The 20,220-nt window shown below is 44.4% G+C and overlaps 1 protein-coding gene across 2 annotated transcripts in view; it reads right to left on the minus strand.

The window, feature by feature from the left end:
- LOC138967274 (G-protein coupled receptor 157-like) overlaps positions 1 to 20,220 on the minus strand; it is a 68,021-nt gene that overhangs the window by 2,396 nt on the left and 45,405 nt on the right. Inside the window, exons 2-4 of one of the 2 annotated variants that reach the window (XM_070339807.1) lie at positions 11,228 to 11,320; positions 1,002 to 1,326; positions 482 to 692 (exon numbers count right to left, since the gene is read on the minus strand). In XM_070339807.1, coding sequence (XP_070195908.1) covers positions 482 to 692; positions 1,002 to 1,220 — 430 coding nt within the window. In that variant the 5' untranslated portion in view covers positions 1,221 to 1,326; positions 11,228 to 11,320. Of the gene's footprint in view, positions 1 to 481; positions 693 to 1,001; positions 1,327 to 11,223; positions 11,321 to 20,220 lie in introns of both variants that reach the window. The other variant, XM_070339806.1, reaches the window with a different exon arrangement.

Raw genomic sequence — 20,220 nt, forward strand, 5'->3', positions numbered from 1 at the left:
TCCTTTGAACTACACAGTTCGGATGTTTTGGGTCGTGGACGACCCATATGGAATTAAAGAAGGTAATTTACGGTGTTTCTCCCTATTCGGAAGACGTGGGTCGTGTACGACCCATACTCTGCACAGAGGGGGTAAAGAGTTTATCCCTATTCGGGTGGCGTGGGTCGTGTACGACCCATACTTTCTACGTTGAATCCTTCTTTAGAAAGTATGGGTCGTATACGACCCACGTCACCCGGCGGACTGTGTAGTCCAAAGCGTGTTCAGGTGAAGGTTAAACCTTTGTCTTCGTTCTTAGTGTGAGTTGACTTAATTAGGCGGTTTTTTTTCCCTTTCACAATTCTGTCGTAAAGATTATTTTGTCAGTGTTTTGGTTGTTTGCTTGTTTACGAGTTTGTCACGTTTTGTTTTGTTTCTTGCTTTCATGCTTCAGATGTTTATATTGCATGGGCAAGGTCAAAGGGGTACATGTATAGCTTACGTGGCATCCCAAAGCAGAAGACATAGAAGAGGTAGACCAGTTTGTTTGCGAGAACTATCGCCCTCAAACTGACCGACAGGAACAGGTAGATGGTCACCGCGCATGTCCACAGAGCACTGGCCACCTGACCTATGACGTAAGTGGAAGCGGCGCCTTCGCAGAAGAACTTCCGCTCGTTTGGAAACTGTATGGTTTTGTAGTATGTGGCCGCCTGTACGGGAATAACGATTAATTTTGATGACGAATAAAAACAAAAGTGCTGGTTCTTTATCTTTTCTTTCATTTATTTAGCTTGGGACGAAAGCTAAAAAAAACAAGTTCTTAAAAATGATTTACTATGACTATCTTGGAAACATCTGAATAACATTCTAAAGATAAGTGGTATAGCATCATTATTCCTGTTTGTTGTGTACACACACACGCACGCGCGCGCGCACGCACGCACGGACGCACACACGCACGCGCGCATACATCACACATAAAACACATTTAGTGAACTTAACAAACACAGATGCCATACCTGCAATAGTCCTGCGACACACTGTATGAAATTAGCGACGCTGAGGCACACCAGCAGTTTGCGGGCCGTGGTTCTGATATCCGGGTACATGAGGTAGAGACCGATGATGCTCAGACATCCACAAATGGAGGTCACACACGTCAGATTGGTCGTGATGATGTAAGCCGCGTCCAATGACGTCAGCGTGAGGTTGGTGGGATACATGCTGACGTTACGCATTTTGGTTGGTTTGTAGCTTGCTGGTTATGCCAGAATGGTTACTGATGGCTGCTCATTGGTTGCTGGTCAGTCACTGAGTGACGATGCTTTTGAGTGAATCCTGTCCCTGTAAATAAAGCGGATTATACTTTCACAAGAAAAATCTAGTGCTACACGAAAGAGATGCTGTTTGTAAGAAGGTTGAGACGTGATTGCTGGTGATACCAGATTGCTGGGGAATTACTGATGGCTGGTTATTGATTGCTGGTTAGTCAGAGGCGATGATTGTCAGTGAGTCCTACCCCTGTGAATAAAGATTATTGTAAATTAACAAGAAACATAAAGTGCTACACAAAACATACGATGTTTGTAAGAAGGTTGAAATGTACAATGATTTGAGTTTAAAAGTGACTTTGTTCGACGTTTTTTAGTTAAGTTCATTATCTGTATCATAAGTGTGTGTCTGTCTGGTCTACTTAAAAGACCACTGGGTCGACGTACTGTAAATGTAACGTTTTTTGGGGTCAATAAATAAGCGTTTTAATAACCTACCTTTCTTGTTTTATGATAATGATTTGATAGAATCGCAGGTGTATGGCGTTGGGTGTGATAAGCCTTTGCCTGATGTTTCTTTGAGATCAAACAAATACCCAACTGAACCAGCAATGTGTAATTGAACACATTAATGACTGAAAAGTACCGGAACGTAAACCTAATTGTTTGAACGCAGGCTTCATGTAAAGCCACATACACCGATGGAGTAGTAAATCTGCAGTATCATTGTCAGATATTGGATACTGATTAAGAAAAGAAGAAAATTACAGGTCTGAAGTCGACGAAAGTCTTTGCAGAACAAGAATAATCTGTCATTTTACAAGAATTGGCGCTTGAATATGCATGTTTTGATGTAACCCATAAATATATATATTGATAAGACAAATTGATGACTATGTCTGCATGGCAGGGAGCAACGGCTAGTCCACTGTCGCAGTGTTTTTTCTAGACATACTGCGAACCCCCCCCCTGTGTGTTGTAATTGTCCACGTGTGATCTCGTTTGTGAGTTTGCTCCCTTGTCTGTGTCTTGTAGCGTAAAGCTTATATACATGTATATAATAAAATAAAATAAATAAACCTCCCCAAAAAGAGATTTTTTGTTTTTGATAAAATATAAATAATCTGTTCATGTTGGTGTGTGTTTTTCTGAGCACGAATTTAGCAACTAACACAACAGAACTGAAGAGACATTAAGAAGTTAGCAAGGCTTAAAAAGTCAGATAGAATCAGGGACAAGACTTGACAGCAATAAACAATTACTTGAAAAGGCCGACAACAGTAGACATGAACAAGTCGCGTAAGGCGAAATTACTACATTTAGTCAAGCTGTGGAACTCACAGAATGAAACTGAACGTAGTCCGCCGCTAGTGCAAAAGGCAGTGAAAGTTACGAGCCTGTTTGGCGCGGTAGCGGTTGCGCTGTGCTTCATAGCACGCTGTACTGTACCTCTCTTCGTTTTAACTTTCTGAGCGTGTTTTTAATCCAAACATATCATATCTATATGTTTTTAGAATCAGGAACCGACAAGGAATAAAATGAAATTGTTTTTAAATCGATTTCGGAAAGTTAATTTTGATCATAATTTTTATATTTTTAATTTTCAGAGATTGTTTTTAATCCAAATATAACATATTTATATGTTTTTGGAATCAGAAAATGATGAAGAATAAGATGAACGTAAATTTGGATCGTTTTATAAAAAATGATTTTAATTACAATTTTCAGATTTTTAATGACCAAAGTCATTAATTAATTTTTAAACCACCAAGCTGAAATGCAATACCAAACCCCCGCCTTCGTCGAAGATTGCTTGGCCAAAATTTCAATCAATTTGATTGAAAAATGAGGGTGTGACATTGCCGCCTCAACTTTTTAAAAAAGCCGGATATGACGTCATCAAAGACATTTATCGCAAAAATGAAAACACCGTCCGGGGATGTCATACCCAGGAACTCTCATGTCAAATTTCATAAAGATCGGTCCAGTAGTTTACTCTCAATCGCTCTACACACACACACGCACACACACACACACACACCACACCCTCGTCTCGATTCCCCCCTCTACGTTAAAACATTTAGTCAAAACTTGACTAAATGTAAAAAGACAGACAGAGATGGTCCAATTATGAAAAAGGATTGAAAATATGTACACAGAATCGGTGTAAAATGAACAGAAGGGGGGAATTATGAAGTACTGTGAGCTGAGAGATATGAAAACGAAAGAAATGACAAACGGCTTGCTGTATGGCGTTGGTGTGTGTGTGTGTGTGTGTGTGTGTGTGTGTGTGTGTGTGTGTGTGTGTGTGTGTGTGTGTGTGTGTGTGTGTGTCACGTTTCAATATATCACTCAAGGTGATTATGAACCGGTTAATTACTACTAATTAACTAACCACACCACGATCCACTCTCGCAGGCATACAATTAAATAGAGTCAACAAAAGTATAAGTTTCAGACGCCTGTTTATGTATAAACTCTCCACCTCCCTCGAGCCTTCACTCAAAATATGTTCCTTTTACGTTCTCAACACGTAAAAAACCAGTGTTCACTGACAAAATGCCAGTACTATGTAGAAAATTATAGTAACACGCTGAACCCGTGTAAATACAGTCGAAATGAGAATGTTCTGTTCGAAAAGCTCTAGTTCGTGCAGGTGTCACACACCCCACGTTGTCACTACTCCAATGAAATCATAGATACGAAAAGACAACGGTGGTCAACGGGGTGCGTACGACATGGTGCACTTAGCTTTATCTCTGCTGCTGCTGCTTAGCCGGTATGCTGGTTAGTCGGTTCGCTGGTTAGCCGGTCCGCTGGTTAGCCGGTTCGCTGGTTAGCCGGTCCGCTGGTTAGCCGGTCTCCTGGTTAGCCGGTCTCCTGGTTAGCGTAGCCTCAACAGTTCCCGCCAGAGTCAGCCGTGCCGATGTTACGGGAACGTAACGAACGAACGAAACGAACGAACGAAGGAAGGCTGCAAACAGAAAGCATCGGTGCACTAAACATGTCAGCTACCCCTCACCCACCACCTTAAAACATGTCATCTTTAAATATCTCATCGAGCACGTGGGCCTGCACAAAACTGACTTTTTACAACAACAAAACAGCCATTTTCCGTCCTTCTCTCCCTATCTGCAAAAACCATATACAGATTAGTATTTTAGCGTCACAGAGAGTAAATTATGCGCTAACCTGGAAAGAACAACAGAGAGTATTTCATTCCACAACACAGACTCATCAACAGCGTTAAATAATGATTTATTACCTCAAAAGCCTATGATTGTAACTCTCAATGGAAGCAAAGTCCGCCTCCTCCCTGGAACAGTCTCTGTTCGTCAACAGTGACCCAAAACGTCCAGAACCCCTTGTCGAATCCTTATGCGAAAGCCATCGCCGACGAAGGAAATGTGACGACTTGTCCTCAGCAAAATACGTGGCAGAGGAAAGGAATAACTTGTGGAAGTTCCCCTAGAGTGCCGAATATGATACTCGGTGAAAAACCATCATACTCTAGTAACTGTGTGTTAGGTCCTTCCCCTTCTGCCGCTGGGTGTCAAGTGTGTCGTCCTTGAGTCTCTGACAGACCACCTAGCCAAATACACGTGACTGACCTTGTCACCAAACCAGTCCAGCTATACACAGTTTTGCCTCCCCAAGCAGGAAAAAGACACGAGAAACTCAATCCCTGAAAATCCCGTGCGCGCTGTCAGCGAAAAAAACCGTCAGCCCTATGACAGCAGAAACCTGCACTGTGAAGCTCGTGCGTTTCAAAACATCCGTGCTCGGGAGCACTGTCAGCAAAAACTCTGCTGTGTCCAATATCACGCACAGGCGCTTTCTATCATACATTGACCCAGAACAGGCACTCCACTGAGTGACGCTTTCTTGGTCTCTGTCACCCGATCGTGACACACCTCCCCTCTTCAAGACGAAACCTCGGTTTCGCTCACAGTCATGTTCTCCTCTACAGCCCGAGAGAGAAAGTCAGCTCCAACATTGTTGGCGCCCGGAATGACGCGTACCGTGAATTGGTACGGTTGGAGAATCAACGCCCAGCGCATAAGTCTGGCGTTTGCCAACCTTGCAACCTGAAGATATTGCAGAGGCTGATGGTCTGTTTCCAGACAGAAAGGTCGTCCTCAAGAACGAGCAACCCCTCGTTTCACCCCTGATAACTGCAACCTTCTCTGTCTTCTTGTCTTTGTTCTTCTGGTCTTTGTTCTTCTCCCCGTAGGCTGTCCTCTCTATGTAGGCGCGCAGCAGGTTGGCATGGTACAGGCGTGCTTTCCCGTGCATCATGATCCTGTAGTCGTTCTGGCCCACTTTCGCTGTCACCTCAAAAGGTCCTTGCCACTGCAGTTGTAGCTTGTTGTGTTTGACAGGTAGAAGTAGCAACACCCGTTCTCCAATCTTGAAGCTGCGCGGCCGTGCCTTGCGGTCGAATCCTCGCGCGTAACGCTGTGCTGCTCTTCCCAGGTTCTCTTGAGCCAATTTGCAGGTCTCTTCAATCCTGTTCCTGAGTTCTACGATGTAGGTCGCTGTCGTCTGCACCTCCTCGTCAGCTTCTTCGTCCGTCCAAGCTTGACGCAGGATAGCCATGGGACCGCGTACCTGTCTGCCGTACAACAACTCAAATGGGGAAAAACCCAAGCTCTCCTGAGGAACCTCGCGGTATGCAAAAAGCAATGCTGGGATGTACCTGTCCCACGTGCGTGGTTTCTCCTGAGCTAGTTTCCTCAGCATGGTCTTCAAGGTGCCATTGAACCTTTCCACCAGTCCGTTGCACTGAGCATGGTAAGGAGTGGTGAAGTGCTGCTCCAGTGATAGCAGTCGTGCTGCCTCCGCCATCACTCCTCCCGTGAACTGCGTGCCTCTGTCGGTGAGTACCTCTGATGGAATTCCCAGCCGGGACCACATAGTAACCAGAGCCTCAGCTACTCGCGTGGCTTCAATCGATTTCAGAGGGATCGCCTCTGGGTATCGAGTAGCGTAGTCCACCATGGTCAAAATGTATCTGTTTCCGTCCTCAGACGCAGGCAAGATGGGCCCGATGATGTCCACTGCCACCCGACGAAAGGGTTCGTCGATGAGCGGCATCTTCTCTAAGGGGACCTTCCTCACCCTTCCTTTGGCAACCACCTTCTGGCACTTATCGCAGGACGCACAGAAACGTCGGACATCCGTGCAGATGCCTGGCCAGTAAAAGTGGCGCCAGACACGATCCGTGGTCTTCTTGGTACCAAGATGACCTCCCAGAATCGAGTCGTGTGCCGTTGCCATGACACCCTCGCGAAACTCGCGAGGCACGACAACCTGTTTGAATGTACCTTCTTGGTTGCTGAACTCACGGTAGAGCAACTTCTTGTCCCTGAGGAACTTTGACCTCCCATGCTTCCCGCTCAGCTTCACCTTCCCCGACTTCGCGTGCTCCCGAGGAGTAGCTAAGGTCGGGTCAGAATCCTGAGCCTTCGCGAGAAGCGCGGGGGTCACGTTCCCCAGGGCAGCTCGTGCAGCAGGTAGGGGTTTGAGAGGTTTGTCCTCTCGCTCCGCCTGTGCCCGCGTGAGCACTGAAATGACGTCGGGAGACCGATAAACGGGAACCTCCCTGGTGACGCCGTCCACAAACTGAACCCGGTTTCCAATGAGCAGGTCGCATGGAGGATCGTCCATGACGACGGCCACAATGGTCCCCGTGAACAACGGGGTTACGACCTTGATCACTGCCGTGTTCAAGTCGTAAGCGTGAGATGCCTCGGCCATTCTCACCCTGATGCTGTCTCCTGTGTAGGCCATAGCTGGAACTAGACTCGCCCGAACCACTATCATGTCTGCCCCTGTGTCCCGCAGACCTTCGCCCTTCACTCCGTTAACGTAGACGTTGCAGTGGGGCTGGAAATGTTTCCTGGAGCACGGAACGCAGAGTTGTGGGATGGTGCATGAGCTCGTGACGTCCCTGAACTCCTCACTGCCAACGAAGTGAACGCCCTTCTGGTCAGCCTGTCTCTTGTGGCAGTCCTTCTTCACGTGGCCCCGCTTGTTGCAGTAGTAACACTGGATGTCAGTTCTGGAACTCGATCCCTTGTGTCCCTGATCGTCCTTCCCGTCCTTGGGTCCTGAAGAACCCGAATTTCCCGTTTTTCCTGGCCGTGAGCCTGAAGATTTGCCGGAGATCGCCTGGGCGTCCTCGTGCACTCTGATCCAGTCGGCTGCCTCCTGAGTAGTCTTGGGCTGGTGCTCCTGCACGAAGGTCACCACCTCAGGTCGCAGGCTGGACATCAGTTGTTCCATGACTATGAGGTCGGCAAGGTCGTTGACGGTCCAGTCCTTTTCGGCCATCTCCACCCAGCGCCGCAGGTAGAGGTTAAGGCGTGCCACAAACTGATGACTCAGCTCGCCGCTCAGTCTCTTGCTGTTACGCAGACGTCGTCTGTAGGCTTCAGCAGTCAGGTTAAAGCGCTGGAGTAACGCCTTCTTAAGTGCCTGATAGTCTCTCGCCTCGTCGTCCTCCAAAGCGTTGTAGAGCTGCAATGCGCGTCCCTTTAAGCAGGTGCTAAGGCGGCTAGCCCACGTGGCCTCTTCCCACTTCTGGTCAGATGCGATGCGCTCAAACCGGCGTAAAAAGTCGTCGAGCTCGTCCTTGTCATCGTCGAACGTCGGCAGTCTCGTACGGTCGGCATCAAACGTCGGCGCGCTAGCCTGAGTAAGCGTACCCTTCTCGGCCTGCAGCCTAGCTAGTTCTAGCTGGTGATCGCGTTCGGCCTGTTTGTCCTGTCTGTCACGTTCGGCCTGCCGTTCCCTTTCTTGTCTGTCAAGTTCGGCCTGTCGTTCCTGTCTCTCAAGCTCGTCTTTCTTTTCCTGTCTGTCACGTTCGTCTTTCTCTTTCCGTTCTTGTCTGTCAAGCTCGTCTTTCCTTTCCTGTCTGTCTCGTTCTGCCTGTCGTTCCCTTTCTTGTCTGTCAAGTTCGTCTTTCTCTTTCTTGTCCTGTCTGTCACGTTCGGCCTGCCGTTCCCTTTCTTGTCTGTCAAGTTCGTCCTTCTTGTCCTGTCTGTCACGTTCTTCTTTTCTTGTCAGTCGCTCAAATTCTTCCTTCCGTTCTACTTCTAAGCGTTTTAGAACGCTTCGGGCTCTAACGCGTGCGTCTCGCTCAGTCGGTTGCTCACTACCAGGAGTCTCGAAAGTTATTCTCCTCGTCGGAGATCCCCCTGTAGCCATGGTTAGTTTTAGCAAAGCTTTATCACAAAAGTAAGTCTAACGCAGCTATAGCTAGAATACGCGGTGACGAAAGCGGTGGATACAAAAATCCAGCAACCGGAAAATGCAGAAGAAAAATCCAAACGGTGTAGAACAAATCGCGTAGCCTACTTTATGGCTGCTTTTTGCGGTGAAACAAAGTGTTTCCCACAGCCGTGACCTACTTTATCGGCTGCTTTTTGCGGTGAAACAGAGTGTCTCCCACAGCCTTGGTTAGGACAGAAGTCCTCGGACCCTTCCCCCCCAAAATTCCAACAAAGTCAAAATATGGAGAAAAATCCAAGTAAAACAAGACGGTAGAAAATGTAACCTGTTACGGAATGCGAAACAACAATGTAGAGAAAACTGAGTAAAACGAATAACAAATCCGCTAACCCCGCTCAGCTCTCTGCAACGGAAAACTCTGAACGTACAACAACAAAGATTCACAAACAAAGGAAAGGGAAGTAATCACAGTTAGCGCATACAATAACTCACAAATTACAATTTACATTTCCTGCAAGATGTGAATCGCTTAAGGTGTGGTATATGATCAAAACTATACAAAAAAGGGTAGCACCAAGCAGAAAATAAGTCGAGCACTGACGAGATTATCTGCTCTTAGTTATCCTTAATTGGTGGGTCTTTATCAGTTGGAAATTAACTGAGTAAATCCCGGCTTGGCCCCCACGTGTCACGTTTCAATATATCACTCAAGGTGATTATGAACCGGTTAATTACTACTAATTAACTAACCACACCACGATCCACTCTCGCAGGCATACAATTAAATAAAGTCAACAAAAGTATAAGTTTCAGACGCCTGTTTATGTATAAACTCTCCACCTCCCTCGAGCCTTCACTCAAAATATGTTCCTTTTACGTTCTCAACACGTAAAAAACCAGTGTTCACTGACAAAATGCCAGTACTATGTAGAAAATTATAGTAACACGCTGAACCCGTGTAAATACAGTCGAAATGAGAATGTTCTGTTCGAAAAGCTCTAGTTCGTGCAGGTGTCACACACCCCACGTTGTCACTACTCCAATGAAATCATAGATACGAAAAGACAACGGTGGTCAACGGGGTGCGTACGACATGGTGCACTTAGCTTTATCTCTGCTGCTGCTGCTTAGCCGGTATGCTGGTTAGTCGGTTCGCTGGTTAGCCGGTCCGCTGGTTAGCCGGTTCGCTGGTTAGCCGGTCCGCTGGTTAGCCGGTCTCCTGGTTAGCCGGTCTCCTGGTTAGCGTAGCCTCAACAGTTCCCGCCAGAGTCAGCCGTGCCGATGTTACGGGAACGTAACGAACGAACGAAACGAACGAACGAAGGAAGGCTGCAAACAGAAAGCATCGGTGCACTAAACATGTCAGCTACCCCTCACCCACCACCTTAAAACATGTCATCTTTAAATATCTCATCGAGCACGTGGGCCTGCACAAAACTGACTTTTTACAACAACAAAACAGCCATTTTCCGTCCTTCTCTCCCTATCTGCAAAAACCATATACAGATTAGTATTTTAGCGTCACAGAGAGTAAATTATGCGCTAACCTGGAAAGAACAACAGAGAGTATTTCATTCCACAACACAGACTCATCAACAGCGTTAAATAATGATTTATTACCTCAAAAGCCTATGATTGTAACTCTCAATGGAAGCAAAGTCCGCCTCCTCCCTGGAACAGTCTCTGTTCGTCAACAGTGACCCAAAACGTCCAGAACCCCTTGTCGAATCCTTATGCGAAAGCCATCGCCGACGAAGGAAATGTGACGACTTGTCCTCAGCAAAATACGTGGCAGAGGAAAGGAATAACTTGTGGAAGTTCCCCTAGAGTGCCGAATATGATACTCGGTGAAAAACCATCATACTCTAGTAACTGTGTGTTAGGTCCTTCCCCTTCTGCCGCTGGGTGTCAAGTGTGTCGTCCTTGAGTCTCTGACAGACCACCTAGCCAAATACACGTGACTGACCTTGTCACCAAACCAGTCCAGCTATACACAGTTTTGCCTCCCCAAGCAGGAAAAAGACACGAGAAACTCAATCCCTGAAAATCCCGTGCGCGCTGTCAGCGAAAAAAAACCGTCAGCCCTATGACAGCAGAAACCTGCACTGTGAAGCTCGTGCGTTTCAAAACATCCGTGCTCGGGAGCACTGTCAGCAAAAACTCTGCTGTGTCCAATATCACGCACAGGCGCTTTCTATCATACATTGACCCAGAACAGGCACTCCACTGAGTGACGCTTTCTTGGTCTCTGTCACCCGATCGTGACAGTGTGTGTGTGTGTATGTGTGTGTATGTGTGTGTCTGAGTGTGTTTGTGTGTGTGTGTGTTCAGCGCTCTTTCCGTTTTACTCGACTTCAAAATCACTACTTACCTCAAAACCAACCTGTTTGCCAAATTTCCCCATATATTTATGCGCATAAAGCCTTCAATGTCACTTCATTTATTCTAACATGTACCGGCCTTTTCTTTTCTTTTCTGTGTAATAATTAATGTACTCCCTCACAAAGATAACCAGTCCATGCTTGACAAACTTCTGTTATATAATGATATGCTACTGAACATAATGACCATAAATGTAGTCGACCTATTTACACGCAATCGGCACACACTCAAAGCAGCTGATCAAAAAATCAGACTAGAAGCAATATTTCATAAGCCACGGGTAAACTGACCAAAAAGGGAAAAAAAGCCTAAAGGGATGATCGTGATCACTATAAAAAGAAAGAAAACCAACCCACTGTCAACGGTGAAATGCGAAGTTCCAACCGCCGATGAATGAGATCACATCGCCAGGGTAGAGGCAGCCACGGCATACTTTTTGGGAAACAGTACTGAAATGTGTCGAACAGTTCAATTTCAGAGCGTTCAACATTTGAAGCGCAACCTGTATGATACAGTCGAACCTGTCTACAACGACCACTCATGGACCGACCAAAACTGGTCGTTTATGACAGGTGGTCGCTATGGAAAGGTGAACTGATGTATATAAAAACCAACCTTGTCGGGGGTCCGTTGGGGTGGTCGTAATAAGCAGGTGGTCGTGACGGGCGCTGTGGCGGGGTGGTAAGACGTCGGCCTCTTAATCGGAAGGTCGAGGGTTCGAATCCCGGCCGCGGCCGCCTGGTGGGTTAAGTGTGGAGATTTTTCCGATCTCCCAGGTCAACTTATGTGCAGACCTGCTAGTGGCTTATCCCCCTTCGTGTGTACACGCAAGCACAAGACCAAGTGCGCACGGAAAAGATCCTGTAATCCATGTCAGAGTTCGGTGGGTTATAGAAACACGAAAATATCCAGCATGCTTCCTCCGAAAACGGCGTATGGCTGCCTAAATGGCGGGGTAAAAACGGTCATGCACGTGGGAGTCTAAGCCCATGAACGAAGAAGAAGAAGAAGAAGAAGCAGGTGGTCGCTATCGAGAGGTTGTCGGGTTCGACTGTACCAGGGGAAATAAGCGTATCAGGTTTGACTCACAATATGTATGTCAGCGCTGTGACCAGAGAAAGTGTAGGTATCAGTGTGTCTTACATTTGATGCTGCTCAGCCCAGGCTGGTTATCAGGTAGTGTGATATTAGTAACGATATGAATGATAACTGAAATGCTCAAAGCGTGTTGACTAGGACTGATAGCGGAACTGTGCTAGCGGTCAGCCCACAGTGACAATGGCTTTAAAATTAACACTGACGAAGTGATTGTTGCGTGTGTGACTGTGTGTGTGTGATTGTGTGTGTGTGTGTGTGTGTGTGTGTGTTTGTGTGTGTGGTGTGTAGGTGTGTGTGTGTAGGTGTGTGTGTGTGTGTGCGAGCGTGCAAGTGTATGTCATTGTGTGTTTGTCTCAGTTTGTGTGTGTTTGTCTCAGTGTGTGTGTGTGTCTGTGTGTGTGTGCATGTGCGTGTATCTGTGTGTGTGCGCGTGTGCGTGTGTGTGAGTGTGCGTGCGTGCGTGCGTGTGTGTGAGTGTACAATACAATACAATACAATAATCTTTATTCATCTCTAAAAGAGAAATTACAAGCTTGACTGTGTGTCTGTAAAATCAATCAATTAATCAATCAATCAACCATGCATGTAGTAACATTCACATCGCATATTCACATCATATCGTTACACGCAAACATTGTACCCACACACTTACTAAAATAAGCCTACAAATAGAAGCAATGCATTGCCTGTTTAAAAATTATATCACATTATATCACATTATGTGCGTGCGTGCGTGCGTGTGTGTGTGTGTCTGTGTGTGTGTGTATGTGTGTGTGTGTGTGTGTGTGTGTGTGTGTGTGTGTGTGTGTGTGTGCTCTTGTCGGGCCGGCTCTTGTCCGCTGCTCCATAATGAGTACACTCGAACCTACAACTCTCCACTATAACGACCACCTGGCCACAACGACCACCCGAAAGATGTTCTATCTAATTCACCTTTCGACAGTGACCACCTGTCAAATGCGACAATAATAATACGAAAAACCGTGTCTCTCGGAAATTTATGTCCCAGTGTCCTGTCTGCGAAAATGCCAATACTATTGCAAAATGCTGACAAATAATAGTAACTCATGTTGTCAGTGACCGTAAGGTGGAGCAGAAATGATTTGTCGAGTCCGAGTTGGAATCAACACAAACACGTTGACACACACCGATTTAGGGCAGAATACTTCCTGTTAAAAATAAATAGCTCAAATAAAATTTTAAAAAGTTCAACACACATTCTCGGATCAGATAAGGCTTTTACTTGGGTTGATGAGGCCATCCTTTGACTTCAACACGTACCAAAAATCAACAACCTTTTTGAGGGATCAATCAATCAATCAATATGAGGCTTATATCGCGCGTATTCCGTGGGTACAGTTCTAAGCGCAGGGATTTATTTATTTTTTTCAATTTTTATTCAAGGCGCAGGGATTTATTTATGCCGAGTGAGATGGAATTTTTTTTACACAATACATCACGCATTCACATCGGCCAGCAGATCGCAGCCATTTCGGCGCACATCCTACTTTTCACGGCCTATTATTCCAAGTCACACGGGTATTTTGGTGGACATTTTTATCTATGCCTATACAATTTTGCCAGGAAAGACCCTTTTGTCAATCGTGGGATCTTTAACGTGCACACCCCAATGTGATGGGATGGTCTTATCCTGCATAAAAGTCTCACCAGATCTGAGATGGTGAGCGGAGTTGTTAACACGGGAAGGAGTGTGCCTTTAAAAGGTGTAAACTTGTACTTCGTATCAAACCCACACTGTGAAAATGTTATCAGTTGTGACTGCATAGAGCAAACACCAGTCGCTTATGCAAGGCTATGACAAACTGGGACTATAGCCTTTGCCCGGTGTAACACCCCACACACACTAACACGTGTGCACACACACACACACATACACACACACTCATACACACACACACACACATACACACACAAATATACTGTACGATAGCTGCTGGCAGGTTTCACAATCTTCAATCACAGACTTCCTTTTTTTTCAACAAAATCAATCTTGACAGAGATCTTTGAAATAGTGTTTTTATTAAAGCCTGACATCCTCCTGGATGGAATCAAGACAAAAACTTGTATGGAGACGCATTCTTGTCGACATAATGTGATAGCTTGTTACAGTACTCTATCAAACAAAGGGATAGACGTAAACAGAATTGGGTAACGATTTATTCAAAGAATATTGTCCAGAGGCTTTAATAAATTAAGCAATAACAATGCAAGCAAAATATCATTTCCGAGCTCAGTGAAAAAAGCAGCAAATAAGGACTAATTATGGGAATTCCGTTCTTCTGAACTGCTATTTCGCTGTGATGCACGTCATGAGCATACCTTCAAAAGTAACAATGTTAATTGCACTCCATTTCTCACTGTAAAAAAAAAGTAGAATCATTGACCAACAGAAAAAAACGAGTTTGGAATTTTTTTTGCATATTCTTGGGGAATAAATACCTGAAAATGTAACCCTACCCTCTAAATGGTGACATCATGACAGCGAAAAAAAAATATACAGAACAAGTCATGTGAAGTGATAATAAAACATTAAGTTGGTTTGAAACTAAAAGATCAACATTGGAATCAGGGACGAGTCATTAACAATGCTAGTGAGATTTGGCTAGCCGAAACCAGAAGACCGAGACGGGTTGCCTCCGCGAAGCATATGAACAAAACGGGCGATTTTTCTCATTTGAGCAGATTTTCACACTAAGCATGACATATATATCTGTTTATACATTGGGATCCAGGAAATCCAAAGGATACAATGCAATAACTTTTGAATCTGTAATCAAAAGTGTTATTGTTATTTGCAATTTTTAGAATGTTATGTACCAAATTTTATAATACATTTCATAACTTGACGAAATTTAAAACAAGTCGCGTAAAGCGATATAAAAACATGTAGTCAATCTATAGGCATCAAATTGAAGGATAAACTAAAAAAAAAACAGTCCGATCGGCGAGACTAAATTCAGATAGTCTCGGCTAACCATACCCGAAAACCGTCACGGATCACACTCATCTCCGCGAAGCATACTCAACCTGTTTTCTTTAATTCTGAACGCGTTTTTAAAGTAAACATAACATATGTATATATATATTTTAAATCAGGAGAAGATAAGAAGTACAATGCAGTAGTGTTTGAATCTGTAATGAAATATTCGTTTTTGATGACAATTTTAATGAGCGAACTAATTCACTTATTTTCAAGCTACCTGGCTCAAATGCAATATCAAAGTCCCGACTTAATCAAAAATTACTTAACAGGTCCGCCTCAACTATCACAAAAACGGAAATGACGTCATCAAAGACTGTGGCAGAGTACCTTAACGCAGTCCTAGTATATCCACTACTGACTGAACTGTGGCATAGTACCTGGACGCAGTCCCAGTATATCCACTACAGACTGAACTGTGGCATAGTACATGGACGCTGTCCCAGTATATCCACTACAGACTGAACTGTGGCATAGTACATGGACGCTGTCCCAGTATATCCACTACAGACTGAACCTTACTGTCTTGCATTTTCTACAACTACTCTGCACACATAAAAAAAAACCAACCCCTCTCGCACGCACACATGCAAGTACGCACGCATCAACACTCACGCATCAACACTCACACACACACACACACACACACACACACACACACATACGCTAACACAAACGAACACGTGCGCACAACGCTCGCGCGCACGCTTACACACACACACACACACACACACACACACACACACACACACACGCACGCACGCACGCACGCACACACACACACACACACACACACACAAACGAACACGTGCGCGCAACGCTCGGCCGCACGCTCACACACACACACACACACACACACACACACAGCTAGATAATACATCATCTGATATGTTTCCTTGTTCATATGCTTTTTTCAAGTCATAAACGTAAACAATGAATGGTTTTACTGGGATTTTGTGCAGCGTTTTGTATTATCTGCGTTGTTGTCGGATTTAAATACTCTCTCAAAAACTGGGTATCTAATCACGACCGATAAGATTTTCCCCTTTTCGATTAAAAAGTACAATGAGATTTAGTCAGAACCATAACATTATTCTTCCAAAAACACTTATTAACATCCATGTAAAAGAAACACAACTCTGTTCATCAAATTATCTCCCCCTTTGCAAGAAACGTATGGCGAAGGCACATTTCGCGCCGCGGTGCAGATGACGCAATTAACTCTCGTGACGAAACGATTGGTTCGTGACATCGCGTCATCAACCGTTCATGAATGGCCCTTGTATGAATGGCATTCTTTCTGTTGGGATGACGTGTGAACCTCATCATTAGTGACTTGGAAAATCGGTCGGATTTAGGTATCCCCGAAGTCGGTCGGAATTGGATACACTTACCAGGCTACACTCTTCCACACTGACAGGCGCGCACGCACGTACGCACGCACATATGCAACAATAACAATGACAAAAATCAAACTTTTAAAAGCACTTGAAAGTTAATACACAAAGCAACTATTGATTCCCTACGATTATATGATCGTGACTGGCTCTCTTTCCAAGTTGGAACGTTTTCAATCTGCTGTCTGACGTCATCAAAGTGTTGAAAACCGTACGGCAATGTCTATAAAACTCTCACTTGACCACAACATTCACAATGCAGTGCATTCAAGGATTGAAAAAAAACACTGGCGTTGATCAGACACAGTCACAGAATGTTGTTATTTTACAAATGAATCTGCTTAACATTTGGTAAGAAATGACCGTCAAAGTGCCGGGCGGTCGTGAGAATTCAAGGTTTTCAGAGACAGACAGTAAATAACGTGCTCTGAAATAAACACATGCAGAAAAATTCTTTAGTCAGCCAGTTGATCATCTGCCTGACAACGGATAGGAAGTATAAAATTGGTCGCATCATGGCAATTTGCTGTGTATGGCGGTCATAGCAGACGATTTGTCTTCAGGACGGTCGTGAGAAAAAATGAGACAGACACCTTGCCCGAGTGACTAGACAGTAAATAACGTGCTCTGAAATAAACACATGCCGAAAAATTCTTTAGTCAGCCAGTTGATCATCTGCCTGACAACGGATAGGAAGTGTAAAATTGGTTGAATCATGACAATTTGCTGTGTATGGCGGTTATAGCAGACGATTTTGTCTGCAGGGCGGTCGTGAGAAAAAATGAGACAGACACCTTGCCCGAGTTACTAGACAGTAAATAACGTGCTCTGAAATGAACACATGCCGAAAAATTCTTTAGTCAGCCAGTTGATTATCTGCCTGACAACGGATAGGAAGTGTAAAATTGGTTGCATCATGACAATTTGCTGTGTATGGCGGTTATAGCGGACGATTTGTCTGCAGGGCGGTCGTGAGAAAAAATGAGACAGACACCTTGCCCGAGTGACAAAATGACCAAGCGCAAGTAGAATAAGCCGTAGTTAGCCTTTCAAAACCCTTTCATGTCGTGATTTGATGGTAATTGCTACTTATTAAAAGCATGTTACGTCCAAACCTTTTAACAGCCATTCCAACTGAACAGATTTGTAATTAACGTTTTTGAGACAGACACATTTAGAAAAAAGACCGTTTACTTCACATGCGATTGTATCGACTAAACATAAACACATTCATTGTTTTTTTTAACTAAGTGTGTTCATCTATCTCTGTTCTTTGGTTTCTAATGTACTTTTAACTGGATTTCTTTGTGTGTTTTTGTACTGGTGCCTTTGTCTATTGCAATGTGGCTAAAAAGGGAAATCGTGTCTGTCTCATTTCTCACGACCGACCTACCTTTTTCGCTGGTGGGGAATACAAACTTGACTTAAATTCGATCAAAGTTTATTTTTCATATGTAAATTCCGAAGACATTCGACACAGACCAGTGAAAATTCACGACTCAACAAAACGAAACATTTTATTTGATATCAAAGTTAGGGACATACCCGACTCTGAAGACTGTGAAACCTGTCTGCTGTAAGTCGGTCCAGAAGTCCGTATTTCATTTGATTGTGGTCGGTCTGAATCGGCCCACTTCGGCCGACGTCCGCCTACTTCGTCCACAAAAAAAACGAATAAGGCCGACGACGGCTGAAGTGGGCCGATCCAGGCCGACTTGAGTCGACGTTAAGTACGCTTTATTGCCATATAAACTGCCAGTAAAATTTGTAAAATGTGTGCATTTCTGCGAAAATATACCCCGATTTGGCGACAGTTTTGACGAGGGGCAATATATGCAAACATCGACACATAGCTCGGCAGGTCAGGTCAAAAGCTCATCCCGGTCTGACATTTGACAAACAGACACGTGTTTATTGGGGTAAACGATCTCCTCCGACATCCTCAGTTTGCCCTTCCCTCCCAAAATGAAAAAAACATCTAGGGATATCATAGCCAGGAACTCTCATGTGAATATGCGCATACACAAACCCCTACACACACACACATACCCGCACACACTTTGTTTCCGCAGCTGCTGTTCGTTAACATACTTTATTGAATGACGTTGTTGGTTTAAACAGTGTTTATTCAACAATTCATAGATAGTTCAACATAATACATGTTAAGGATCAACAACAAGCTCAAGCTTATGGTGGCAGACTCTATTGAATGACGTTGTTTAAATGCAAATCTTCAGAGACAGAAAGCTTAGAAGCGAAGTATTTTGCATCGGTGTCCTCATTTGCTTGGTTTATTCTAATCAAGGAAGGCGAATAAGATTATTGGAATGATATTGTTATTTGAGTTTTAGTGCAATTGTTCTCAGCTCGCTGTCCCCAGTGTGAAAGCAGCCCCAATTTGCATGAGGGTAACCTCGACCACAGGACTTAGAAAGCGTGTCCCTATCTTATCCTTGCCTTATGTTCAAGCCGATGTGATGTGTTTATAATCTAAGCAAATGAGGTGAAGAAAGGGTTCCGCTGCATTAAACTAATCCCTTTCTTGGAGGTTTAAATTCTATGAGCTGTACAACACCTGTGCAGTCATTAAACCAAAAGTCTACCAAAATCGGACGGCGGTAATCCATGTAATAGCTGTTATTGTGAGTTTTATCCTTGTCCTTATCCGTAGTCCTGATCCTTTGCGCAAGAGTTTAAACCTGTCCGTGAATGCTATACCAACATATTGGGGTTGTGGTCTTAGCGAACGTATGATAATGCTTACACGCTTTATGAGGGCGGCACATGCACATCAAATTTGAGGCGAAACGGTTTGGAAATGCACGAGCTATAAGCGGAGGAAAGCAAAACTCAAAATCCTAATTAAAATTAAAGTTTTAGTAAGCGATCCGATTTTCACCCTATTCTTTATCATCTCCTGAATCCAAAACATATAGATATGCTATGTTTGGATTAAAAACAAGCTCAGAAAGTTAAAAAGAATACAGAAAAGCGTGCTTTCCATTAAAACGCAAACGCTACTGTGCTATTCTGGCTTGTCAATTTCACTACACTTTGCATGTAAACGTGTCAGCGGTTTCAGTCTTGGGTGCGTTCGTATCGACAAAGCTATATGTCGTCCTGGTGAGAGAACAACAAGTCGCGAAAGGCGAAAATACAACATTTAGTCAAGCTGTCGAACTCACAAAATGAAACTGAACGCAATGCAATTTTTCAGCAAGACCGTATACTCGTAGCATCGTCAGTCCACCGCTCATGGCAAAAGGCAGTGAAATTGACAAGAAGAGCGGGGTAGTAGTTGCGCTGAGAAGGATAGCACGCTTTTCTGTACCTCTCTTCGTTTTAACTTTCTGAGCGTGTTTTTAATCCAAACATTTCATTTTTCATTTCATTTTCATTACTTTATTGTCCCATCGCTGGGAAATTCGGGTCGCTTCCTCCCAGTGGAAAGCTAGCAACAACGGAGTCGCGCTACCCAGGTGTCTGCGTGTTTATGTGTATTCAGCCACCTGCACTTATGGCAGAATGACCAAGGTCTTTTACGTGCCATTGTGATGACACGGGGGTGGGACATGGCTTCCGTCTCTGGGTCTGCACATAAAGTTGACCCGTGTCCGTCCCGGCCCGAATTCGAACCTGCGACCTTTCGATCACAAGTCCAGTGCTCTACCAACTGAGCTACCGGGCCCCCATATGTTTTTGGAATCAGGAACCGACAAGAAATAAGATGAAAGTGTTTTTAAATTGATTTCGAAAATTTAATTTTGATCATAATTTTTATATTATTAATTTTCAGAGCTTGTTTTTAATCCAAATATAACATATTTATATGTTTTTGGAATCAGAAAATGAT

Source organism: Littorina saxatilis, linkage group LG5, assembly GCF_037325665.1.
Source record: "Littorina saxatilis isolate snail1 linkage group LG5, US_GU_Lsax_2.0, whole genome shotgun sequence".
In the NCBI taxonomy this organism is placed as follows: Eukaryota; Metazoa; Mollusca; class Gastropoda; order Littorinimorpha; family Littorinidae; genus Littorina; species Littorina saxatilis.